The 27,168-nt window shown below is 40.1% G+C and overlaps 1 protein-coding gene across 4 annotated transcripts in view; it reads right to left on the reverse strand.

Moving 5' to 3' along the window:
- The window catches only part of LOC145985468 (solute carrier family 53 member 1-like), a 59,785-nt gene extending 37,487 nt beyond the window's left edge, over positions 1-22,298 (reverse strand). For 3 of the 4 annotated variants that reach the window (XM_083119669.1, XM_083119557.1, XM_083119627.1), the window contains exons 1-3: positions 22,251-22,298; positions 19,912-20,012; positions 11,793-11,946 (exon numbers count right to left, since the gene is read on the reverse strand). In XM_083119669.1, coding sequence (XP_082975795.1) covers positions 11,793-11,946; positions 19,912-19,980 — 223 coding nt within the window. In that variant the 5' untranslated portion in view covers positions 19,981-20,012; positions 22,251-22,298. Of the gene's footprint in view, positions 1-11,792; positions 11,947-19,911; positions 20,013-21,960 lie in introns of all 4 variants that reach the window. The other variant, XM_083119590.1, reaches the window with a different exon arrangement.
- Between the last annotated feature and the right edge of the window lie 4,870 nt (positions 22,299-27,168).

Genomic DNA, 27,168 nt, shown 5'->3' on the forward strand with positions numbered 1-27,168 from the left:
GAAAACAAGTCCTGTCACAGTACGTTCATGGAAGAAAAAGGGGCCATAAATCTTTTCATGGGAAATAGCACAAAAGGCATTCACTTTGGGAGAATCGCGTTCGTGTTCCACAAATTCAGGGGGTTAGCAGTTCCCCAAATCCTTATGTTGTGTCTATTAACTTTCCCTGAAAGGTGAAAAGTTGCTTCATCACTGTAAATTAACCTCTCAGAGAACCCATCTTTTATAAACATTTCCGCAGAACCTGCCAGAAAAGTTTTCTGTGCAAGTTGAAGTTCTCTTGTTGCCCGGTAAGTGGAGTTCTGTGGACTCCGCACGAAACATGTGTCGATTTTCATTTACAGATGCAGCCAGAATCTCTGAAATGTTCATACCACTTACGAATGGCTTTCCCCGTAGGTGGTTCTCTCCGATATTTGGTACGGAAATGCCGTTGCACACTAATCACAGACTTGTTCACGATAATCAAGCACACAGAAAGATCTCTGTTTTCCAGTCAACGCCATTTTCCTGCTCGCTGCTGACTCCTAGCGGTAGAAAGTGGAAACACTGCATGGAAACTAAACTTTGAAAGTTAACCTTTCGAAGCGCATGTCTCACAATAACATTTGTTTATTAGATTTCACAGAATACATTTCTGTAATTGGGTCCATCATTTTGACTTACCCTGTATTAGTATTAAAATAAACATATTAGTCTGTTACATGGCATGCACCCTCGACAACAGTGCTTTTGCCACACAGAACCATCCACAAGTGCAGAGCTCTAGCTAGGAAAGCTATATCTCTGCACAACAAGGTAGCTGTGTTATGTTGATTGCCGTGACAACCATGATGCCACTCTTGAGCTTGTGCTCCACGACTGAAGAGCTTGTGGGAAAGAAATCAGTCCTCTGCACTTGATGTTCCAGAAGTTGAATTGAGTGTGGATTGCTTCCCGTGTCGTTTACTTTCTTGCAGTTGTAAGATTGAATTGAATTGTTGCTTTAAGTCCACTTTATGCACAGAAAGGCTAATCCCGACTAGAACTACAGTTTAAAGTAGGATCCGAACCACTGTGTCATTTGCCTCAACCCAGTACCGAACCCGGAACCCCTTGATTACAAGGCGATGATGGAAGTTTTAAGAGAAATATAAGTCCTGTTCGTGATTTAGTGTGTTTTGTCAGAAAACCCTTTTTCTCATTTGAAAGACGGAGATAAGGAGGATGTTTTACACTGAAGGCATCCTGCCAGATCAGTGCTAGTAAAGAAGTAAGAAATCTGGTAAGTTCTAGAATATGATTTTTAAATGTCAATGGACTGTAGCTTTTTGTGTCTCAAATGGATAAACACATACCTCAGAAATGCAATTCCACAAGAGAGACTTTCTTCGTTAGCAAATATTGCAATTCAGAGAGAACTGTTACTTCAACTAATTAAGGAGCAATCGTTTCACGAGGACATGACTGACAGGTCTGCAGCCTTCAATGCAAGAAATATGTGAGATGTATTGTAAAGTAAGTATGTGATCTAATTTTCTCTATTACCTCATTTTATTCCTACTAACCCTTCACCTATCTTCAGAACCACCAGCGGCAGCTCATCACTAGTGTTGGTGTCAGAAAATAACTAATACTGGCCAATTCTTTTTCACAGTCTGGGTATTATACACGTTGCAAAGTTGACTGACACTTGTGGATAGCCTGAAATGGCTTGAAATTATGTTAAAAATGTATAATTGACTTTAAACTCTTGTCCAAAATTATGTGGTAAAAGTGTTTTTCTTTTGTGACGAATGACACCTACTTTGATATTCCGAGTGTTATTAACACTCATTATAAATGAGGCAATGATTATTTTAAATCGGCCAATCAGAACGAAAGTTGAAATATATTCATTGATACCATATAATAATACATATTCTTAAATGAACAGGGTGGATGGAAATTTGTACGAGATTTGGATAGGGATGTTTAAAAGATGGGAAACGCGTGAGTACAAAAAAATAGGATTCCATGTTACCCCGGACGTTATTCGCAAGGCTCAGGAAACACGCGACTTTGAATACGACGTGACGTAAGCGGGAAGGGGAAATGTAGGGAAAGTATGTAAGAGGGGAGCGGAAAACGGACAACTTCCTGCATTCGGCAAGGAAGCATTCTGGAGTCACCATGGGGAAGTGAAATGTTGTGCGGCTTTTTAACCTTTTAACTTTTTAAGATGAAATGATTCTTTTAGATTGATTCTTTTGACTTTTGTGGTTTTAAACAGCAGTGTGGGAATGGAAGTTGTAACAGGTTTTGGCAAGTTTTTTAAATTCCTCCTTTACCAGAGTCTAACCTATATCCTTTTTCCTGGCATTTGAATTAACTTGACGTGACTATGGAGTGTTTTCGATAGTCAAAACAGAACTTGATGAAGGGAACAGTGGTTTCCCGAAATGTTGTTCCGAAATAATAAAACCTCACTAATCGTAAGTACAAAAAGTTTTTGTATTTTTAAATATCATTTAAGAATACGTATTATTCTGTCATAGTGATTAATTCGCATAACCATAAGTTTACGAGGTGGCAGCAAGCGAGAAGCCCGAGAAGCAGTCCAGACTGCGGAGGATCATTAGCCTAAACTCCAACCCGAGTCCAGAGGATCAGCGCTCCATAGAATCAAGCTGCCGAATTTGCCTGCCGCCTCTTATCGCCGCCAATGATCTCTTTGTCGGGCGCCCCTCTCCAATTACTACCATCGCAGAAACCTGAAGCCGAGGGCCAGATCTACAGCAAGGAGTGAGTAGCGTTCAACAACACACGCTCCCAACACACCTTCATCAGCTTCCTTTAGGGTAGAGGTGGTTAGCTAAGTCAAAACTAAAGACCTATCTTATTTATCTGAGCTACGTCCAGGCGTGACTCGATCCCGTACCATACCCGACGTCACTCTACAATATACAGAGTGTCGCAAAACTATTTCAACAACGCTTGGGTGCTGGTAGATATCATAAAAACAAGCAACTTTTCCCTATAAAGTTTACCTCGAAAGTGCTTAGTTTCTGCGCTATAAGCGCTTAAAATCTATCCTGTACATATGCAACCCAACACAGCAAATGCTTGCTCTGACATAACTACCAGAGGCACGTGGCAGGGTTGCCACTAGCATTCCTCGTTAAGAGAGAGGACTTCAAAACAACAACTTGGGAGTCTTGCCTGAGCAAAATCCAAAACATTAATGATACTTGCGATGTTGTAAGAAGCATTGACAGTATTTATAAACTGACCATGACAAATAATGGGCAGGCTGAAATTCAAGATTACTCATTCTAATATATCTCCATAATTGTTTGATTGATTTGGTTTATTATAATTCACTTTTCTGCCACCTTTGGCTAATCGCGAAGATGAGTATGCAGGGTGGCTACAAACAAGCAGAAATGAAATTCCCTGACTTTTCCAGGTTTTCCAGGACAAAATTTACATTTTTCCCTGACAATTACAAACTAAACTAAATCGATGTTTTTGCAAATAGAAATAATAAACTCACACAGATCCATGTATGGTTTTGTTAAGTACTAATATTATCTTCTATGAAATTGACTTAATTTCTCTATTCTCTATGATTTGAATTCAAACTGCAAAATAGTGAATTTGGAAAATTATTACAATTCACAAGCTAGGGAAGGATTACGGAATTTTGTTATACGCAGTGAAGTACTGTGAAACTGACAACATGCAAATATACCATTATTGCTGACGAAAAGGGTATGTCGGTATTAGAAATTTAATGCAAGAAATTTATAGAATTGCATTGTATAGGTACCTGATTTAGCTAACCAACACATTAAAACAGGAACACTCTAATAATAAAAGCTTCTGAAAGTTCATATACGAGGGGCATCCTGAAAAAAAGCTCCAATGGTGCATACACGCATCACTAGTGGTCAGAGAGCGACACACACACACGCAGGCAGGAAGAAGTGGCATGTAGCTGTAATCTGGTACAGTTTGCGATGCAGCCGTTTTAGGACAGTTCTAGGTTAAAGATTGCAGCTCTCATACAGTCTCCCACCGACTGCGATGGAGCCTACATTGCACGCTCAGAATTTGGCACAGAGCCACCAGCAATCTTGTGAGGTGTGCAGACCGGACGTCGTGAGTGATAGTATGGTCAGACGATGGTGCAGACAATTCACGGAAGGCCAATCGAATGTGCACAACCCCATACAGCTGAGTACACGCGGGCCCTTTGGTTCACTTCAGCTGAGAGATCTTGGACCACTCCCTGAACAGCCCTAGCCTTGAATGTACCGACTTTCAATTCTTTGTTTAACTGAAGAGGTTTCTGGCAGGGCAAGGATTTGACAGCTACACTGCGTTAGAGATAGTTCCAGTCTTTGCTGTCAAACACATATAACATGGGCATACAAAATCTAGTGCCATGCTACGACAAATGCCAGAACAACGGTGATGGTTATGTCGAAAATTAGGTTAGGACTCTCACTGTTACTAATGCAATAAATTACAACTGATATTCTTGTTTTATTTATGCCTAATCAATTTTCTCAAATTGGTGCATTTTCTTATTTTTTATTTTTTACTATATGGTGTTATTTTTCCTAAAATTCACATTTTGATTTTAGCGCATTTTCTGGCAAATATCTGAAATTATACCTTCATGGTGTTTTTAAACTACTGTTTCAAATTGTAAGTCACATAGCTTACGCCTCTTTGTAAGAGTTTGATATCTTGAAAGTTATTTTGGGAAAGTTATTTTCCATACCCCATTTTTAATTTTAAGGTAAGGATTTTAGATAATGGAATTTTCCCCGTATATACTGAAGGGTGCATAATGACCATAAGTGGCGACGCACCCAAAAAATTAAAATCAATCAATCTCACGTGACAGATACCGATATATTATGGCACCAAAAATTGGCATTATCTTTTTTTGACATGTTAGTGTTAAGCTTCCGAAAATTCGCATTTTCATTTTAGAACATTTAAATGCCAAATATACGTATATATGTGCTTTTAAACAATTACAAGGGTCGTTCAAGATTGACCGGGACTATTATTTCTGCAGAGGAAATAGGTAGCAGAAGAAACACCAAACTATGTCAGTTTTTCAAGTATTCTCCGTGCGCGCCGAGGCACCGTTGCCATCGTTCTGGCAGCTCCCGAATTCCTTTGGCGTAGAAAGAACTTGGTTGTTGTCGTAGCCACTGGAGGACATCGCTCCGCAGTGCTTCGTCTGTCGTGAATTTCTTCCCTCCCAGATGGTCTTTAAGGGGTGCAAACAAATGATAATCACTGGGGGCTAAATCCGGACTGTAGGGGGGATGGGGCAGAACTTCCCAGCGCATGTCAGCCAGAGTTGTTGTTGTCACATTGGCCGTGTGAGGGCGGGCATTGTCATGGAGAAGAATGACATTTCCAGACAACATCCCATGTCTTTTCTTGCGAATGGACTTTCGTACAGCACCACTCAATAATGTGGAGTAATACTGGGCATTAATCGTGCTCCCTTTGTCCAGAAAATCCACATGGATAACGCCCTTCATGTCCCAGAAGACACTTGCCATGATCTTTCCAGCGGACGGCTGTGTTTTGCTTTTCTTGGGGGGCGGGGAACCTTTATGACGCCACTCCATGCTGCGTCTCTTGGTCTCTGAGGTTGAATTGTGCAACCATGTTTCATCACACGTGATGATGGATTGCAACAATTCATCACCTTCTGCTCGAAACCGATTCAGAAGCTGTTCACAGACTGTCCTGCATGTCCACTTCTGATCTAATGTCAGCTGGCGGGGAACCCACCTTGCACAGATTTTTCGGAAGCATAAGTGGTCGTGAATGATTGTCTCAACACTCCCGACACTGATATTCACCTCGGCAGTAATATCCCGCACTGTTACTCGCCGGTTCTCAAGAATCATTTGCTCAACACGTGCGATATTCACTGGTGTGACTGCAGTCGGGCGAATGTGTCCATGCGCTTCATTTGTCACCCGCTCCCGTCCTTCGTGAAACTGCTCACACCATTCGTACATTCTTGTCCGCAACATCGTTTGTTCACCATACTGTGCTTGCAATCGTCTGAAAATCTCAGCTGGTTTCATTTTCTTCTTCACGAGAAATTTGATTACACACCGCTGCTCCACAGCCACCGACACACTGCTTGCCGCCATGTTCGCTGCAACTGCTGCGCATGCGCGAAATACGTCATGCCGGGCGCTAGTTACTCGCAAAGGAATACATTACGTCACCCGCACGTTTAATCATGATCCGGCTATTCATCGATTTTTTACGTACGAAAATCCCGGTCAACCTTGAACGACCCTTGTATTTTAAATTGTAGGTCACATGGTCTACGTATTTTCATGACAGTTTGATATGTTGGAACAGATTTTTGAGGAAGTAAAAGTAAAGGGCTTCCCTGCACTTTTCCATGACGGTGTATATGGGTGTGGAGTTAGGACCCCACACTTTCTTGATCACGGCTGAAGGTGGGGGTGATGTGATCAGCACCACACTTCTGGCTACCTTTATCCCTCCAAGTTTCCTCAAGGTACCAGCTTCAATATGATGCTGGGTGTGCGCCGGAGCAGTTTGAATAGGTGGAAAACATCCCGGTTCTCCCACGCAGGGGATCAACCCCAGGTCTCTTGCACAGTAGCCAGACGCCCTTACAACTGAGCTCCATTATTACTCGCTCGACAAATGCCGATGGTGCGCACTTAGCTTGGTAATTCAAAACATATCTCGTGCGACAAATACAAAGATGTGGCTCCCGTGTGACGGTAGATACACACTCGATCTCCTGTTAGAACCCTGCCACTTTGCTCTGAGATGCAAATGGTTTTGATAAAAGTTGAAAAAATTGTGGGAAATACATGATTTAATGTGGCTGTCGGAATTATTCCATGTACGTATAACTCTATAGTTTACTCTTGAGTAAAATGTTGGAAAACCTGCATGTTCTATGTACACAAACATGGCCTAGAAAAGACAAGAATGTTGGATTTCATGGAATTTTTTCGTTGTTTTAGGACATTTCTTTAAAAAAAATTGCTAAAAACGCCAACAATTCGCATTATTTCGATATTTCGAACGGGCGAAAAATGTGTACAGACATCACTGCACATTCCTAAACGTAACTTCGCAGCAATTACCATTTTTCACGGTTTTGGCATTTGCGAAAAATCAATGTCAATATTAATCGGAAATTACTTTCTGGCCACCCCTCGTATAAATCAGTACATGAAAAGTGAAAATTTAGCATGACTGGCAGAGAAAAGTCAATTCTTGAAGAAAGTGATTTGTTTTTATGATTGAATGATTCGAGTAAATATGATATTAAAATATTTACGTATTGATTATTAGTATTTTATTTCATAATATTGGACATTAACTTTACTCAGTCAGAGATTAAAGACCATCTCTCACGAGTTTAAAGAAACAGGACAGAGAGTGGCATTATTTTCATTGCAATACTAGTGTTGCAGTAAATTTGAGGTTGGGAACATGGCCTTGCCAATTTTTATAACGTTCATCAATACAGATTTATGTTTCACTTTTTCGTGATAGTATTGCAATGTCATTGTAAACGTATGTTAACTTGTGCAAAACCAGTAAAACGTCAGGATGATGGAAGAAAACCTTTGTAAGCACTGCTACATTAAATAAGGCGAAGTGAGCCAGAAGAGTAATAAAATTACAGCAGCATATTTGCAGTCTAAAGCTCTTCTTGTTTATGCATGCGATTTTTGTTGGATATTGCAGTCCATGCAATTTCTGTCGAATGTTGTAGTGAGATACTCTGTCGGGTGGCGATATTCGACAAAACTCGTATGTATCAATGGAACCTACTTGTTTCCATGTTCCTTCAGTTTGCCAAACAAAATGCCTTACTACGACGTCAAACAACTATCGGACGGCACCACCTGCTCGTTTCCCCTCCATCTGTTGACAAGTCCCCTTACTACTCCCATACAGACAAGAAAAAATGATAATTCAATGCATATTCCACTTAATATTTAGAGGCTTAACCTTTACTCCCCTGATGATACCGTATGGTATCATGGTGCTGATTACGAAATTAATGTGCTTGATGGACCTTCATACTCTTATGTTTGGGTGGAAGCTCTGCCACAGGTCTGGAGCAAGCCTGGTAAATTCATATTGAACCAACCTCTCCCCCTCTCTGCAACATATCCATGCCACATTTCCGAACAAAGTTACACATTTTGGCTCATTATTCAACTTGTATGGCACCCAGAAATATGAAACATGTTTCAATCTTTTTGGAAACGTCCATTCTTTGAAGAGAATACTAATTTTTGCGCCCTCTTCCCAAAATAGTGGGAGAAGAGGGGCAAATTCCAGATTTTTTTTTTTTATTGAAATTCGGTGGTCGTGCCCCCAAACCCCTCTTCCTCAGTTCGGTGTTCTGAATTGTACACGGTTGCATGCTACGATGTTCTAGCTGCAAAACAAAACTTATCCGAAGTAGATTGCTCTCATAGTGCGCGAGTTATAACAAATTTCCTCCAAAGATGCAAATTACCTATTTTTCATAAAAACAATAATCACATTTTGGCTTATTATTCAATTTGTATGGCACCCAAGAACATGAAACATGTTTCATTCTCTTGAGAAATGTCCATTCTTTGAAAGGAATACTAATTTTCGCGCCTTCTTAACAAATAGCGGGAGAAGAGGGGGCAAATTCAAGATTTTTATTTTTTTTTCATTGAAATTCTAGGGTTGTGCCTTAAAAAAAAACCTTCCTCGATTCGGCGTTCTCAATTGTACATGGTTGCATGCTGTGATGATTTAGCTGAAAAACAAAACATATTCCCAGTAGATTGCTCTCATAGCGCCCGAGTTTTAACAACTTTCCTCCAAAAATGCAAATTACATATTTTTCTTAAAAAAAAATAATCACATCTTGGCTTATTATTTTATGGCACCCAAGAACATGAACCATGTTTCATTCTCTTGAGAAATGTCTATTCTTTGAAAAGAATACTAAAGTTTGCGCCTTCTCCCCAAAATAGCAGGAGAAGAGGGGGCAAACTCCATTTTTTGTGTTTTTTCCATTGAAATTCAGGGAGACGTGCCCTCCCCCCCCCCCCCAAGCTGCCCTTCCTCGGTCCGGTGTTCTGAATTGTACACGGTTGCATGCTATGATGGTTTAGCTGGAAAACAAAACTTATCCGAAGTAGATTGCTCCCATAGTGCCAGAGTTATAACAATTTTCCTCCAAAAATGCAAATTACATATTTTTCGTAAAAATAATAATCACATTTTGGCTTATTATTCAATTTGTATGGCACCCAAGTACATGAAACATGTTTCATTCTCTTGAGAAATGTCCATTCTTTGAAAGGAATACTAATTTTCGTGCCTTCTTAACAAATAGCGGGAGAAGAGGGAGCAAACTCCAGATTTTTATGTTTTTTCCACTGAAATTCGAGGTACGTGCCCCCCCCCCCCCTCCGGTCCAGTGTTCTGAATTGTACACGGTTACATGCACTGATGTTTTAGCTGCAAAACAAGAGTTCTCCGAAGTAGATTGCTCCCATAGTGCCAGAGTTATAACAATTTTCCTCCAAAGAGTGTTCAAATTTAAAATTCCCGCCGAGAAGCCCGGGCAAGAGAAATTTCTCTCTCTCTCTCCTCCTGCCATCACTGGTTTCTGGCGCCGTGGTTGTGTTGCGCATAAAAGGGGCCTAAAAGTTGAGGCGGAAACTTACGAACGAGATTTCCTGTTCCCGTGCAGAGTTCCATAACGATATCTTTCATAAAATAATAATAATAAAAAAAGGACGAAATTCCCAGACATTTCCCTGACTTTTTTTTACACCTCAAATTCCCTTATTTTTCCCGGTTTTCCAGGTCTGTCGCCACCCTGGTATGATATGATGAAATAACAAATGACACCAATGTCTAGGCCAGGATTTAAACTTGAGATACTGGCGCCGTAGCGAGCCGTGCTAACCACATCACCACGGAGTGTATCGTAATCATGCAATATCAACAATTGCAAGGGACACGTGAGATAGGGGAAATCCACGAACGAACAAATGTCCTGGGTTCGAATCCCGGCTTGGGCATGGATGTTTGTGAGTGTCCATTCATCAATTTCATCATATCATCACTCATCCCCATCTTCGCAAATTAGCCAAAAGTGGCACAAAAAGCGAAGTAAAATAAAGCAAATCAATCAATCAAACATTAAATTAAAAGAGCCTTGCAATTATTTCCTTATGAGATGAACAGGATTAGCAATAACGCTAGCTCAGATAGGAATAATTTCCAAGTAAATTGTAATAACATTACAGTCTGCGTGTTCGAAACGAGGCAGCAAACACATCATGTTTACATTTGTTCGTTCGTGGATTTCCCCTATCTCACGTGTCCCTTGGAATTCTTGATGTTGCATGACACACGAAACACTCCGTGGTGATGTGATTAGCACAGCTCGCTATGGCACCAGGTGTCTCGGGTTTAAAACCTGGTGTAGACATTGATGTCATTTGTTATTAAATCATATCCTCATCTTCGCGATTAGCCAAAGGTGGCAGAAAAGTGAATTAAAATAAACCAAATCAATCAATGATGGAGATATTTTGGAATGAGTTATCTTGAATTTTAGTCTGCCTATTATTTGTCTTGGTCAGTTTATAAATACTGTCACTGCTTCTTACAACATCTCAAGGATCATTAATGTTTTGGATTCTGCTCAGGCAAGACTCCCAAGTTGATGTTTTGAAGTTGTCTCTCTTAACGAGGAACGCTAGTGGCAACCCTGCCATGCACCCCTGGTAGTTATGTCAGAGCAAACATTTGCTGTGTTGGGTTGCATATGTACAGGTTAGATTTTAAACGCTTATAGCGCAGAAACTAAGCGCTTTCGAAGTAAACTTTATAGGGAAAAGTTGCTTGTTTTTATGATATCCACCAGCACCCAAGCGTTGTTGAAAGAGTTTTATGACACCCTGTGTGTGTGTGTGTGTGTGTATATATATATATATATATATATATCCAAGGTTTTGGGCTTGCCCCCCCTCCTTCAAAAAAATCCTGGGCACGGGCCTGTCAGCCACCATGGATGAAAGATGTGTTGGTAATTGCTTATTGTTTGTCTCTTTAGCTGTAGCAGAACAAGAACATTCTTACATGTATTATTGTGAAGGTAGTTAAACAATGTTATGTGCAGACTAAATTCCATGAAAGGTGGAAAACTAAGGAAACTCTACAAAGTTTCTGTGCTACCACTTGAAGGTACGGTGCCTTGAAAACAATGGTACCATGTGACTGAGAAAGTGCTGTGTATTTTCTTCATTTTCATAAATAATTTCTATTATTTTTTACATTTGGCCTCTCAATAAATTATGTATATACCAGAACACATTAGTTTTCATTATGTTGGCCCAACATTAAACCATACATTGGCTTATTGTTGAAACCACGGCCAAAATTACCGTTACCCAACGGTATGTTCTTACATTTCGCCAACCATTTTCAGTATGGTTGGCCCAATGTTGGGAGAACCACTTTTGGTTATTTGGGATAGTGAAGTCAGCCTGTGTCCCTCCCAGTCGGAATATTCCTCATGGAATACAAGAAACCCATTTTGCTGAAGTCCTGCAGTAAATAAACGTAGCAGCAGTCAGAATGACAAACCCTGCAACGGAAGAGTGACTTGGCTATAAAGTTGAATCTATTACATAGAGGTGTCAATGGAAGAAAACAGGAAGGAGCTGAGATTACGGCCTCATTTTCCGATAACAGTTCATCCATGCATTAGCACCCACCTGAATAAAAAGTGTTGATTTTATAGAGCTGCTTTTCACAGTATGCAAAGAAGCCTTCGTCAAATGATGTGTAGTATCTCGTTAGTTCTTCGGCATCAACTGCATCTGGTGATGGTGCACGTTCAACAGCAGCATACAACATTGCTTTCATTTCCTGTAACAAAAAAAATATATATATATATTAAACTTAGAAAAATAATAGTTTAGCTGGGCAGTGATTGCAAAGTCTTTAACATCCTTGATAAATACTACTAATGGATGCCCAGTCACCATAGTAGCACCTGAAAATTTTCATCTGGTGACTGAATTTTTAAATTCAGTTCTTTTTTAACCCCTTCGGGGTGGGGCCTATAGATGTCAGAAGTAACTCAAGGACGGATGACGAATATTTCGTCAAACAAATATTTTGGTAATAAAAGTTTAATAAACAGGAAACCGAATTAAAAAAACACATGGAATTTTCCCGTCGCCAGGTTAATAGTTGTGCTGTCGTATTTGCCTTTATATAACTTGGGGCAATCAGCGATCAGTGGTGGTTTGCCCTGATCGATGGGTGCATTTCTGATGATGTCTCTGCAGCCAGTTGTGATGAAAATTCTCCTTGATTTTGAGTTTTTCTTTTTTTTTATTAAATTTACTATTTGTATTATCGTTTTGATACTATGTTTTTGCCTTCATATAACTTGGGGCAATCAGCGACTAGTGGCAGTTTGCCCAGATCGATGGGCGCTAGCGGATGGGCTTGATTTTGAGTTCTTTCTTTTTTCTTTCTTTTATAAAATTTACTATTTGTACTATCGTATCTTAACTTTGGGCAACCAGTGGCGGTTTGCCCTGATGGATAGGTGCATTTCTGATGGAGTTTCCGATCAGTTGTGATAAACGTTCTCTTTGACCTTGAGTTTTCTTCTTTTTTTTAAAAAAAATACTATATGTATTATCGTTTTGATACTCTGTATTCGCCATTACATAACTTGGGGCAATCAGCGACAAGTGGTGGTTTGCCCAGATCGATGAGTGCTACCGGATGGGAGCTAACCAAACTTTGAAGAAAAAATAAAGAAAAAAAATTGGAATTCCTCTGTCTGTTGTTTCCAAAAATGGGTACACTTCGACATGTTTACCTTACCGAACGAAAGCCTTGGAAATTCTGAATAAAACGAGCCCTCATTGGCATTTATTGTGTTATTACAAATTTTTTAAAAAAACATTTTCCAATACGCTACATTTTTCTAAAAATGAGCGCTGTCCTTGGGGAATTTCCATGGGTGACGAATATTTCGTTATCCGCTTCGAAAGGGTTAATTATCTTCAGTTCACTTACAGAAATTTCCATTATTTTTTCAGGCACAGTATGTGTTTTTTAATGTTTGTGTTTTCTGTATTACATGTATCATGAAATCAGAATAATAAACATCCCATTATACATTGTTGGAGCTTTGTCAATAAAATTTTAAAATCTGCAGTGCTATGGTAGAGATGGCCATATATTATAATGCAGCGGCGGCTCAATGGGTAGAGCCGCCGTGCCATGGCACTACCCTCAGAAGAAATTCATACGTCGCCAAGTAAAGTTAAATGAATACATTGATAGTTTACAGACAAGGAGATTCGAATCTTGAAATCGGTCAAGCTGACGTGACGACCGCCCCAACCTCCTCACTGCATCGCCAGCTGTTTCGTTCGTACCCTCGCGAGCCAACGGTCAGTGCCGCGGAAGAACTGGCCTAATCATGGACCTAACCAAGTTGACACACGTGCAGAGGGTTGAAGAAGTCTCAGCGAGGAACATTTCCACCATTAGCTGAGAACAAAGTGGCAGGGGGCGGGGTTAGCCCATAAGAAACCGTGCCAATCGTAGCCTGGCCTGGCGAGGGAACTTTCACAGTGTTGACACGACACAGTTGCCACCTTCAGAAAAAAATCGCTAAATACAACTGGTTTGTAAGACCCGTTGGGGAAGTAATTTCTGCCTACGTTTGGAGAAACGAACCTAATATTTTTCCAAAGTTAAATGAACATTTTTGATAATAGATAGATGCACCAAGAGAGCCATCCAGACTTTTTTAAAAATATCCTATGATGATGCGAGTTTTCTTTGGCATTTCGACAATTTCTTTTCATAACAAAGATATTTTCGACATCCAGTTAGAATACGTGTGCATGGGGAGGAGAAGGTGATAGGATTTGTTTTTTCCTTTCCTCTTGTAATTGTTATATTTTTAGGGAAGTTTCCTGTAGTGTATAAAGATAGGTTAGTGAGTGAAGATGAATAGGATTAGTACGTTATTACTTAAACACATGTTGTTTTCCACGTTACCAAACGAGGACAAACATCTTGGCTAGTGGCGCAACCTCAAGGAGGGGGCGGGGGGCATTGCGGAGGTTTTTTTATTTCTATTTACTTGATCACGTTGGCACTACCCATCATAGTTGCCGCCGGCCGCCACTGTTATAATGTATTGCATAGTTATTCAAGCTGTTACCAGTTGAGCCTTTTTATAAACGTCAATCCGGTGCAAGAATTAATTCCTTTTAATCCAATCTTTCATTAATTAATAAATTAAATGTTTTAAAATCACATTTTATAGTTTACCTTAGTTGGATTCATGGCCGATTTTGCCTGAAAAAACTTGGCTCCTGAATTATTTTTAGTTTTGACTACCCCTGAATACTACACAAAGTAATAGGTCCACTTTCATGGTTTCTATATGAACTCTAAATGTATTTTCCCAAACTTTTACAGAATCCTCAATTTTTTTAGAGTACTCAATACATAGGACATTATTATTTTAAATGTATTTTACAATTGCCTCCCCCCATTCCCTCTCATAACAATACCAACCTCCTCATCTTTTTTTTTTATTATTAGAGATAGTTGATTGAGTTGATGTTTTATGTCATGCACGGAAAGGCTAATCGGGACTGGACCTACAGTTTAAAGTGGAATCCGAACCACTATGTACCTCCAACGGGTATCAAACCTGCGACCCCTTGATTACAAGGCAACAACGATACCACTGCGCCATCGGGGAGATCTTATTAGAGATGGGATTGATTAATCGGTACTCTATTTGTATCAGCTAGGCAGGTATCTAGAACCATATTTTGGGAGGGATCCGAGATAAGTATCTCACATTAAATACTATTAATAATAATAATAAAGTTTGTAATCAATAGGTTAAAAGATTAATATCTATATAAATCATAATATTATTATCATAGGTCAGTTAATAACAGGCAATATTATTGTTACAATTGCATGAACAGGTTGCATAGTTGGTTCTTAAGCCCACTTTATGCACTGAAAGGCTAATTGGGACTGGACCTACAGTTTAAAGTGAGATCCGAACCACAATGGGTATCGGACCCAAGACCTCTTGTTTATAATGCAATAATGTTACCACTATATGAACAGGTAAAAAAATGATATATATTCAGATATAACAGCATGCATTCATTATCTAGCTTGTATAAATACTAAATTTGTATAACAGCTGTTCCACAGAAATTAATGTCAGAACATTTTAAAAATGGATTATTTATTTAATACCAAAACCTTTAGGTCCAGCTGATCAGAAGTGAAGTCACTGTTCTTTGTACTTTTTACCCTTCAAACTAGAGCACCTTTTCTCTTTCGATACCATGTGAATTTACCCAAAAGAACATCTCTACTGTAGTGCCACCCTAAATTTGTTTTATTATTACTACAGTGCATACATTTCAAAACCGGCCCCGAGCACAAATATGAGAAATGTTACAATATAGTGATCTGCGCATTTTGTAACTTACAACAAATGTTTGTTTGTGTATATTGTTGTACCTTGTTGTTCAATTCTTGATTACTTATACTCCCCTCCCCTCCCTTTCTCCCCATCCCTTTCCCTGCCGCATTGCATGTTTGTCTGAGGGATTTTTTTGGCGACAGGGTTATTTCACAAGGACTATGGCCCACCAGATCTCCTGATCTCTTAAGTCTGGACTACTTCCTATGGTTTTTTTTCCACACACCTTAGAAGAGCTGAAGCATCACATCACTGTTGCCATTCAGAATATCACCGCAGAAGTACTCCATAAGGTTTGCTAGGAATATGGCAAACCGTCTGGACACGTGTATCCTGCAAGAAGGACGTCATTTCCAACATTTGTTCTCAGGTAAACATCACTAGATTTTAACATTTCTCATATTTGTGCTTGGGGCCAGTTTCAAAATGTACGCACTGTATTTTGGCTTTCTTTTCATTACACATAAATTTGTAGGGTTTCTTCTTCCAAACTTGCACCCAGTTGCTTGTTTGCCATGGCAAGGGGAGAGCCGCACCTCTCAGGCAAGGATCACTGCCTAGGGTGTGATTGTCTATTGTGTACACGAGAGTGTGTGTTTGTGTGAAAGTCTGCTGACAAAAAGGTAAAAACAAACACTGCTGTAAGGAGGGCGTGAAAGGAATTTTTCAAAGGAAAAGGACAGAAAGAGATAAGAGTGGATGGGCGAGAACGTGTGTTGATGGTGATGGAGACAAGTGTTGTGGTTATAGTGGAAACATTACTAAAAAAGTCGTCTTGTGGTGTACGTAGCATAAGTGCATTTCCTTGGATGTAGTTTCGGATCATACGTGTATTTCTCAGTGTGTATCTGATGCCTATAGACAAAGCAAGAGGCACCAGCAGGCAGGCACGTATCCAGAGGGGGGGCTTAGGGGGCTCGAGCCCCCCCCCCGAAAGTTTTAGGTTTGCACTAGATAAAATGATTTTTTTTTTGTTTCTTGTGGTGGGAAATAAAATAATGTGACAATAATTTAAGGAAAGAAATAATTATCGAGGCAAGACGGAGAATGTTCCCTAACCCTGTTATTGATAATAGCATGTATCCACGATGGGGCACAGGCGGCTCGACGTTCTGCCCAGGAAATTTTTCACTTTACGTTAGATAAAATTAGGTTTTTGGCTTCTTAAATAATGTGAAAATAATGTAAGGAGAGAGATAATTATCGAGGCAAGATGGAGCATGTTTTATACCCCTGTTATTATTAATAGCACGTAGCCAAGGTGGGGATGAGGTGGCTCGAGCCACCCCCTCCCCCCTCAGGAAATTTTTAAATTTACACTAGATAAAATTAGATTTTTGGCGTCTTGAATAATGTGAAGATAATAAATTTATAAATCTGAGAGAAATAATTATCGAGACAAGATGGAGAGTGTTCTATAACTCTATTATTGTCAATAGCACGTATCCAAGGTGGGAATCAGGAGGCTTGAGCCCCCCTTCAGGATTTTTTTTTGTTTACACTAGATAAAATTAGGATTTTGGCTTCTTGAATAATGTCATGATAATTTGGGAGAAATAATTATCGAGACAAGATGGAGAATATTTTATAACCCTGTTATTGTTAATAGCACGTATCCAAGGTGGGGTTGATGTGGCTCGAGCCCCACCCCAGGATTTTTTTTATTTTACACTAGATAAAATTAGGTTTTTGGCTTTTTGAATAATGTGACGATGATTTAAAGAGATAGACAAGTATCGAGGCAAAACGGAGAATGTTCTATAACCCTGTTGTTGGTAATATTGCACGTACACTTTTCTTGTGCTTTCGGTGTTGTCTCAGCACACTTGAGGACTATGTAGAGACTTGTCAGCATTTGGAAGCTGCACAACAAAGGTAGAGCCACACGTAGGACGATTCGTTGTAATTTCTAATCTCTGGAAGGCGGGAGAGGGTACGTTCTTGAATGAGAGAAGGAGTCAATTACTGGTGATATTAACGAATCGTTTTATCTGCGGAACGTTCTACAATATAATGAGGATATAAATACGCCGATTCAATTTTTCGATTGATCTGTACAAAGAATCGGTTAATGAGATTTCAGAGGTAAGTGTGACAATTCATACAGTCGATTGGTGATCAGATCAGTCAGCGTCCTCTGGTTGCTTTATAAGATATAGTGATTCGAAAATGAAGACATTGACGACAGCAGAACTTCCGGGGCCTCAGAGTAGTGCTAGCTCGGTTCGAGGGTCGAAGAGATCAAGGCCTCTCTCTCTTTCTCTCTCTCTCTCTCTCTCTCTAAAGTGAATATTTCATCAGTACCGGATATTAAACAGAAATAAACTGCATAGATCAACTGAAAATCAAAGTTTTGAGTGATGATTTAGTTTTGCCAGAACTAAATTTCGTATATGCAATCTGAGAATTTCATGATATAAAAAAATACTTTTGTTTAAGCCTACTGGGTTCAAAACACATTGAAACACTTAACTACCATAAAGAGACAGCCGAAAATTTTATGAATGTCGAGATGAGAAAGCAAGAAGATGTTGCATATGTAGACATTTTTGGCAAAAATTGCAGGCTCTACCAGGACCCAAATCAGGGCTCTACCAACTGAGCCACCTAGTCATCTTTGACTTCAACCGATTTTTCGTTAAAATGTCTACATAGTACATGTCCTGTGTATATCAAATCGTAAGGTGTTGCCTGTATAGTGAACAAGCACAGAAAATATAGGAGAGAGAAGAAAACTGAGGAGCATTATCACCGGTTGAGGATATTTTTTTTCTGTGGGCAACAAGAGCTACTACTTCAAGGTGACAATGACAGTGGCCTAATAAGGGAGATTTCACACCGTGTCGCCTGAAGATTAGGTTTGTGCGGCCTTTTGTGTCGCTACGGTGTGAAACGTTGCTGTTGATTGGCCCATTCCAATCGACATATATCGCGTGTCCCTTCGGTCTGAAACCTTCCAAAGTCTTGAAAATCCAAGTCACAAGGATGGAAAATTAGGGCCTTGTTAAGGTTAGGTGTGAAGGCAGGCAGACGACAGCACCCTAAAGGATCATATTTAAACCTGCAGGAAGAACGCATCTTACTTCAATCTCCAATACGATGATAAAAACTTCTGGTGAGTTCATTTTAAAAAATGTGTCAGAGATAAAGAGAGGCGTGCCCAGGATTTTCGGAAGGGAGAGGGGTTACACATACTATTTTTGGTAGTCAGTCCTCATTTTGCCATTTTTTCCCTGTCTTTGACGTTCCTCTTTTTTTTTAAAAAAAAAAAAAAGGAATACTGGGTCAAATGGGGTTATTACCTCACCAACCCTCCCTTGGGCACGTCACTGGAGATAAATGAGTAAGCATTTGATCATACTGGGAGACGAAACATTAGATGTGTTGGGAACGGAAGGGTTTTCATTATGCATGAATTGTTTCGTGATCCACCTGTATTCGAGAAGACTTCCTTTGTTTCATGCCGATATAACAAGACAACAGAAGCTGTGACAGGCATTTTTGAACACTTGTGAGTGCTAAGGCCTGAATCTGAACAATTTGGTGGGTTTCGGCTTTTATAAGAGCTGAAAAAATGGGAGGACAAGACACGTTAGTGGTGTTCAGACTCGAATCGGAGAGAAATATTCGAGAGCTGTCTGCATCCAGTTCGCAACCCACAATTTGAATCTCGCGTTGTCGAGTGGATTGTCCATCCCGTGCATGTGTAACAGCTTCGTAAAAACACTCAAAGATACCATAGATGTTTTTATACCTGATGAGAAGAAATGGACAAACACACATACCGAGATGGATCCGGCACACATTATTAATGCATGGAAACAGAGGAGTCGGGTGATAAATAATGTTCCGATTTCACGTTCTGATTAAAATGATAGCCTTACAGTGGCAACGATTTAAGAGATAGTTGTTCCCCATTTTTTTATTTTTCTGCTTCAAAATTATGGCCTTTTAATGTTAAGCCTTGGCTACCAAGAGAAAGTAAACTTTCCTTGCAACACCCTCGCCCCCCCCCCCCCCCATTTTGGAACCCATTTGCCACCACTGGTCTTAAACATACAATTGTGAGGTTCTTACTATACCCCTAAAAAAATGGTGTTTAGCCCCCCCCCCCCGAAAGGAATTCCTGGATACGTGCCTGCCAGCAGGCACCGTACGAGACTGATGAAACAAAATATGCGGTGTGTAATGACCCCGCCCCATAGAACCTCTGATAACAGACATTCCACCTTTTATCATGGGCCTCATGTTGATTAGGAAGACAGAACTAAAGTAAAGGAGCTCTCATATCACATCACAAATGGCCAGATTTCTAATGGATTACTCTTACTTACTTCATAGTTAATATACTGCTTTCTCCATTCTGGAGTGATATGAGCTTGAAGATGTTCAGCAAACTTCATTGTAATTCACAGTGAAGCTCTCAGCAAATACACTGTAATTATAAAAAAAAAAAATAAGAAGAAATTTACAAATGTAACTAAAGTACAATAAATAAAAAAATAATGTATTGGTACAAAATATATAATACTCTCATGAATATTTACAGTTTACGGAATAAAATGTTAGGTTATCTTAATAACGGGTTGTGAAATTCTTTTCTTTCGTTTTAGAAAAGAGACGTTAGTGTCAGACAAAAAATAGCAATCAATTTTAATTTAATATTGTCAGTAACGATTTTAATGCTACACCTTTGGAGTGACTTCTAATTGCAACACTAGGTATATATGTGATATCGCCCGAACGGATTTCTTCAAATTTACAGGAGAAACTACTTACTGAAATCAGTTTCTGTAGCATTGTCGAAGTTCTTCGAGGTATTTTCTTTCGCGGAAATTGAAAACTTCACCATAGAATGCTGTAGAACAAGAAATAATCACTTTTTGTGTAAGGAACTTGCATTTTCTGTAAAGCGACAACATTATGCCGTTGTTTCCATTATGTACCTGTAGATGGCCCGAGCGTTGAAAGTCAGGCGGTCTCGTCAGTGTTTCCAAACGTGCCTTTTTTTTTTTACGAGATTTTTTAATTTTTTTTTAACTATGCTTACCTAACCTAACCTTGCCGGAAATCATCCATGGGGCTACCGTGAATGGTTTTTGGGGCTATCTGTCAATGGTTCATGGGGCTATCGTGAATAATTTTCGGGGCTATCCATCAATGGTTTGTGGGCAATCGTGTATGGTTTTTTGGGGCTATCCGTCAATGGTTTGTGATGACATAATGAACATGAAAGTAGATATTTTTCAGTGAAGAATGTTGAAACACTGCATACCCACTCCAAATCGACAAAACACAAGCACGAAGCGCGATGATCCATGACGAGTGCACGCCATATTGTCTGTTACCCAAGCGGAACAAGCAAGACAAATGATGACTCATAATATGAAAAGTTGACACTATGTTATGGAAAAAGACATAACTTCACCTTAAAGAATCTTCCGCAATGCAGAATAGGTAAGTATCAATGCTAAAATTAAGAAAATAAACGACTGAGAGGTGTTCGGACTATATCGCATAATTACATGGTAACGATTAGATATACCGGAAACACATTTCTTGAAATTTACATGAGAAAAGACGAGAAAGTACTTACGGAATTTAGTTCTTGTGGACTTTCTGAAGCTGGGAAAAGTGTTTTTTCGAATTGTGCAAGTCATTCGGCCTGTAAATAAGGTATTTTTCGAGATTCATGTATCTCTGTTGCACGATAGCTCGTGCCACCATTACCGTCGTCTACGTGAATCAAATATTCCGTGCATTCGATTACGTAACCTCCTGTCAGTGTAGTAACCACGCAGTAGTTCTACAAGATGACGTGTGAGCGGGATTTCTTTTTCCAATTTAATTTTCTATGTTTGCCTAACCTAACTGAACCTAACCTTTCGTGAATGGTTTGTGGATTAAAAACAATCATTTTTCGGTTAATAAGTGTTAGTGAACGGTAAATTGTACCATCCTTTGGCTTCTAAGTTGAACCCCACACAATATTTCTGCATGCATACGGCCTTGAATCTGCAGGAGTACTATCTACTTCTTTTCTAAATGTGGTGCCTCTCCGATTGCGCAGTGGTAGCGTCTTCGCCTTGTAATCAAGGGGTCCCAGGTTCGATACTCGGTGGAGGCACAAGTGGTTCGGATCCCACTTTAAACTGTAGGTCCAGTCCCGATTAGCCTTACTGTACATAAAGTGGACTTAAAACAACAAATCAAAATCAAATCAAATATCTTTTCTAGATGTGGACAAGTTTGAGAAACCCTTTCCGTATGTAAGCAAAAAAACTTAAATTTCCTGTAAACCAAGAGTTGGCATGTGTTATCAGGGCACGTCTATTTTCCACACCACGTATTTATTTAAGTGGGGTCAATTTACATTTAATTACCATAGAGTGTGTGTCATCAGCATCAACAGTAAGTAAATCTTCCTCGCTGTTGATATAGCATTTCCCCCGTTTATTTATAAATATTTACTTTCAAATCAAGTTGTAGTGTGAAAATTAAAATGCGCGCTGTAAGTCAACAATATGCAGCAAAGAGAATTAGGATACTTTATCATCTGTCAGAGAATTGCTATTTGACAATGTTTTGAAAACACACAATGTTTTGAAAACACGCAATCTGAAAGTAATCTAAACATAGTAAAATTTCAAGAGCAGAAGAAAATGTTACAAACATATCTACGTATTTGTTTACTCCGTTTCTACTCGGCGGTGGAGAAATAATCAAACAGTGTTGCCAGTCAAACACATTTCATCAAATCCAGAATGTTCATTATGGAGGGGGCGCTACCTTCCGCCCCCGCAAAAAATATTAGTATGATTATGACTCTACGAACATTGATTTTGCTGTACCATAGTTCAGGAGCAAAAACTTGGGGGGCTTCAGGGCAATGCGTCACTTTTTCCAACAAATTGGCGTATCCAGCGGGGCAAGGGAACACTTGCCCGTTCCTGGAAAACGGGTGGTGAAAATTTCATCATGTTCATTGTGCTTTATTACGTGGAAGGTAAAATAAATGTTGTTCTCTCTTCACGTAATACAATATAAAGCATTGTCATGCCATCATCCATGGGAAATTGTTGTTTGTCTCCATTGAAAAAAAAATTGTTTCTCCCGATGGAAAATAAACATGGGCACGCTTTGTCATAATATTTATTGTATTCATTCGCTTGTAAATTTTGGGCGGAGAAGTCTGCAGCCCCATCACAGCCAAGGTAAACCCTTGTGCAGAGACAAAAAATATTCACAAATTTCTTAGTCATAATTATTTACTTATCTGTGTCAGAAAACAAAATGAAAAGGAAGGCATTCTTGTTTGCCAGGGCGGAAGGTAGACCCCTCCCTAGATGTCAGAATGAACATCTGGAAATAGATAAGACTTTTGCCGATGTGAGTCAGTCAGAATAAAGGAGAATACAGTTGTGCAGTCACTGGCATTTCTGGTTTGTATATTGTTCCCATTGAGATCCCGGGTTCGAACCCCGACCTGGGCATGGGTGTTATTTGTGTTTGTCCCTTCATCAATTTTACCGTACCATCTTGACGGTTAGCCAGAAGTGTAGGAAAAGCGAAGTAAATCAAACCAAATGAAACAATCATTCAATGATTTGATTTATGCTACTTAGCGTCGCTGTCACATTTGGTTAATCGCGAAGATGGTACAATACAATTAATGAAGAGACAAACACAAAAAACACCCATGCCGAGGTCGGGGTTCGAACTCGGAACTCCTGGTGTCATAGCGTGCAGCGATAACCACTCCCCCGCGGTTGGTTGATTTGGTGTTTAAGTCCACTTTGTGTACATAAAAGCTAATCGGGACTGGACCCACAGTTTAAAGTGGGATCCGAACCACTATATACGTATGCCTCCACCTTGTACCTATCCGGGGCCACTTGCACTCCCCCAACGAATGTCGGCCGACAACATAGATGAGTGGAAAGCTCTAACTATTCGGATACGTGGGTATCGGTAAAGCAAACTGCGTATTTACTCAGTGGTACGAAAAATTTCAATTGGATTTTTGAAACACCATATTTGTATATGATTAACGTTTTTCCAAACAATTTGCATAGCTTGATTTCCCTAATTTCTCCATCTCACGATCTCGTTACTGAGCCCTGGCCTGTGCATGAGTGTTCCTTTGTAACCACTTTTCATCCGTTTAATTTAATCAACGTTCATCGTCATGGCAGAAGTTGGGTAAAGTGATGGAAAAGCAACACTAAAGAAAGGAAAAAGAAAATACAAATAATTTCCTCCTAGTGCATCTGCAGAGCACTTTGAAATCAGGAGTCCAGAGTTCTCTGTTTATGATTGTCCCTAGGTGAATTCCATAAGCTCATTAGCTACTTATCGCGATTAAATCTATACAGCTAGAAAAAGTGATGGAAGGTGGCAAAAATTAAATATATTAGAGGGGATGAACAGATAACAAAACACACTTTTTTGTAGTTTTTTCAACAATATTCATTTGGCTTTTTTAGTTCTGGGATACATTTTTCATTCCAATTATTTCACTATTCACTGCAGAGTACAACACATAGGAACAAGAATGCGCGCTCGTCACGGGTTCGAATCCCGGCCTGAATTATTCTTTCTTCATCAATTTCATTATATCATCACTCATCCTCATTTTCGCGATAACCAAATGTGGCAGAAAGGTGAAGTAAAATAAACCAAACCAACTACAACAATTAGAACGCACGTTTTCTTGCCCAAATTAATACATCCGTATTTATGACTGTTTAGCTTACCCATTTTCTATTGGAGGCCAAATTATTAGTATATTTAAATAAAACACTACTAAAACGAGAGCTAGATATTTGTTATTTAATAATTATATATTCCATATTTGAAAAAAAGAGAAAAGAAACCATAACATTTTTGTCTGCACATAATACAAGTACGTTCCCATTCATATACAAATAAAACTACATCGCATATTAAACATACATATTGTACAACGTTTAAAAGGTTGTGTAAATACAGAGAACATAAGTACTGCAGAAAATTTCCCCGGAGTTCTTTAGAGGATTTACAAAGGAATCGAAGGGAAACCAATCCCCTATCTGTCCTATAGGAGATAGACTGGAGGACCTGAAACCACGGCATTTCAACCATTGAAGCGGGGGCGAGGGGGCAAGGGAAGTAAAGGGAGAAATCTTCCCTTTCGCTTCGGGCGGTTGTCTATACCTGGATCTGGTAAGGCAGAAGAAGAGCCAGCTAGGGTATCCAGCCTTGCCAGCTAATCACATCGAGGGACGAGAAGCGCGTGGAAAGAAGTGTTGCATATGAACTGAGGCTTCAAGATAATAAATATTGTGATTTGAAAATAATTAGAGATGTGAGATTGATTGAACTATCTCTGCTAGACTAGCTACTCCTCAGTGTACGTCACTGACTCCTGGCACCCCTAGGGATGGGTTGGGAGGGGTGACATGTAAAAATAATCGAAAACGACCGATAGTAGTGTGGAATCCATAGTTTTCGGGGTAACTAAGATGAATAGTGACACTCCTAATGCCGTTCAACTCCAAGTTTTTCACCTAACGGCATGGGGTTGAGAGGGGTGAAAATTAAAATGTCAAAAATGACCAAGATTAGTGTCGAATTCATAGTTTTTGGAGTCGGTAAGCTAATTGGTGATTTTCACGATGACCAAACTTGGTACACATATGACTTACAATCTGGAAAGAAATACTGTGGTGTAAGACACCCCTAGGGGTGGGGGTGGGAAGGGGATGACATGTAAAAATAATCGAAAAAGACCGATATTAGTGTGGACTCCATAGTTTTCGGGGTCGCTAAGATGAATAGGGACACTCCCAATACCGTTCAACTCCAAGACACCCCTGGCACCTTTGGGGTTGGAGGTGGGAAGGGGTGACATGTAAAACGACCGACATTAGTGTGGAATCCATAGTTTTTGTGATCGCTAATATGAATAGTGACACTCCCATTGCCGTTCAACTCCAAGACACCCCTGGCACCTTTGGGGTTGGAGGTGGGAAGGGGTGACATGTAAAACGACCGACATTAGTGTGGAATCCATAGTTCTCGGGGTCGCTAAGATGAATAGTGACATTCCCAATGGTGTTCAACTCCAAAACACCTCTGGCACCCCTAGGAGTGAGGGTGGGAAGGGGTGACATGTAAAACGACCGATATTAGTGTGGAATTCATAGTTTTCGGGGTCGCTAAGATGAATAGTGACACTCCAAATGGTGTTCAACTCCAAGACACCCCTGTAATCCCTAGGGGTGGGGGTGGGAAGGGGTGACATGTAAAAATAAACGAAAACGACCGATATTAGTGTAGAATCAATAGATTTCGGGGTCGCTAAGATGAATACTGACACTCCCAGTGGTGTTTAACTCCAAGACACCCCTGTTGGGTGGGAAAGGGGTGACATATAAAAATAATCGAAAACGACAGATATTATTGTGGAATCCATAGTTTTCGGGGTCGATAAGATGAATAGGGACACTCCCAATGCCGTTCAACTCCAAGACACCCCTGGCACCGTTGGAGTTGGAGGTGGGAAGGGGTGACATGTAAAACGACCGACATTAGTGTGGAATCCATAGTTTTTGTGATCGCTAAGATGAATAGTGACACTCCCATTGCCGTTCAACTCCAAGACACCCCTGGCACCTTTGGGGTTGGAGGTGGGAAGGGGTGACATGTAAAACGACCGACATTAGTGTGGAATCCATACTTTTCGGGGTCGCTAAGATGAATAGTGACACTCCCAATGCCGTTCAACTCCAAGACACCCCTGGCACCCCTAGAAGTGGGGGTGGGAAGGGGTGACATGCAGCGGCGTAGTGTCCACGTAAGGCTAGTAAGTCCACCTTACAAGCTGAAATTATTGAAGAAAACGTATTTCATTCCCGTATTTATCGCTTGAACACACATAGCGATATCAGACTTCAAGTAGAACTTTTAACGAAACAATTGAGGACTGGTTTTGATTCGAGTTGTTTCTCTGTAAGGCCTCTTGAGAGGACTTACGTGCGGGTGAATGGAAGAAATGATTTGGACTCGCCCATGGCGGGTGTGTTTGCTTATCAACCAATGACAGGGCGCCCCGATTGTGACGCACTGTAAATCGACTCCCGTGTTGTTTCAACAATGCTTGACGGGAGGTGTAGCTAACAAAACGGGTGTCATTTTAAATGTGTAAACTAACTATTAAGTTCACAAAGAGATGGTTTAATGTTGGATATTACGATATTACCTTCATTAGAAGCAGCGAAGTTAAAGATAAAAGAGGAATGTCTGGCAATTCTAGATCCGGCAGCGCCCGCAAAGTTAGGCGCGTGCATCCCAGTTGCCCGTAATGTTAAAAGGTAAAGGTAAAAAGGTAAAGTGCTCCCCTGTGCTTAGCACCACGCCATGAAGGCGTATAGGGGGTGTGGGGGTAACGCCCCACACTTTCTTGATCCGGTCGTGATCGGGGGTGATGTGATCAGCATCACGCCCCTGACCGCCTTTACCCCCCTGGGTTTCCGCCAGGTACCCATGTTATTCGACGCTGGGTGGGCGCCGGGGCCGCTTCCATCATTAGAAAAGTTCCCGGATTTGAA

The sequence above is a fragment of the Lepisma saccharinum genome, chromosome 1 (genome assembly GCF_977018435.1).
Source record: "Lepisma saccharinum chromosome 1, izLepSacc3.1, whole genome shotgun sequence".
Taxonomy (NCBI): domain Eukaryota; kingdom Metazoa; phylum Arthropoda; class Insecta; order Zygentoma; family Lepismatidae; genus Lepisma; species Lepisma saccharinum.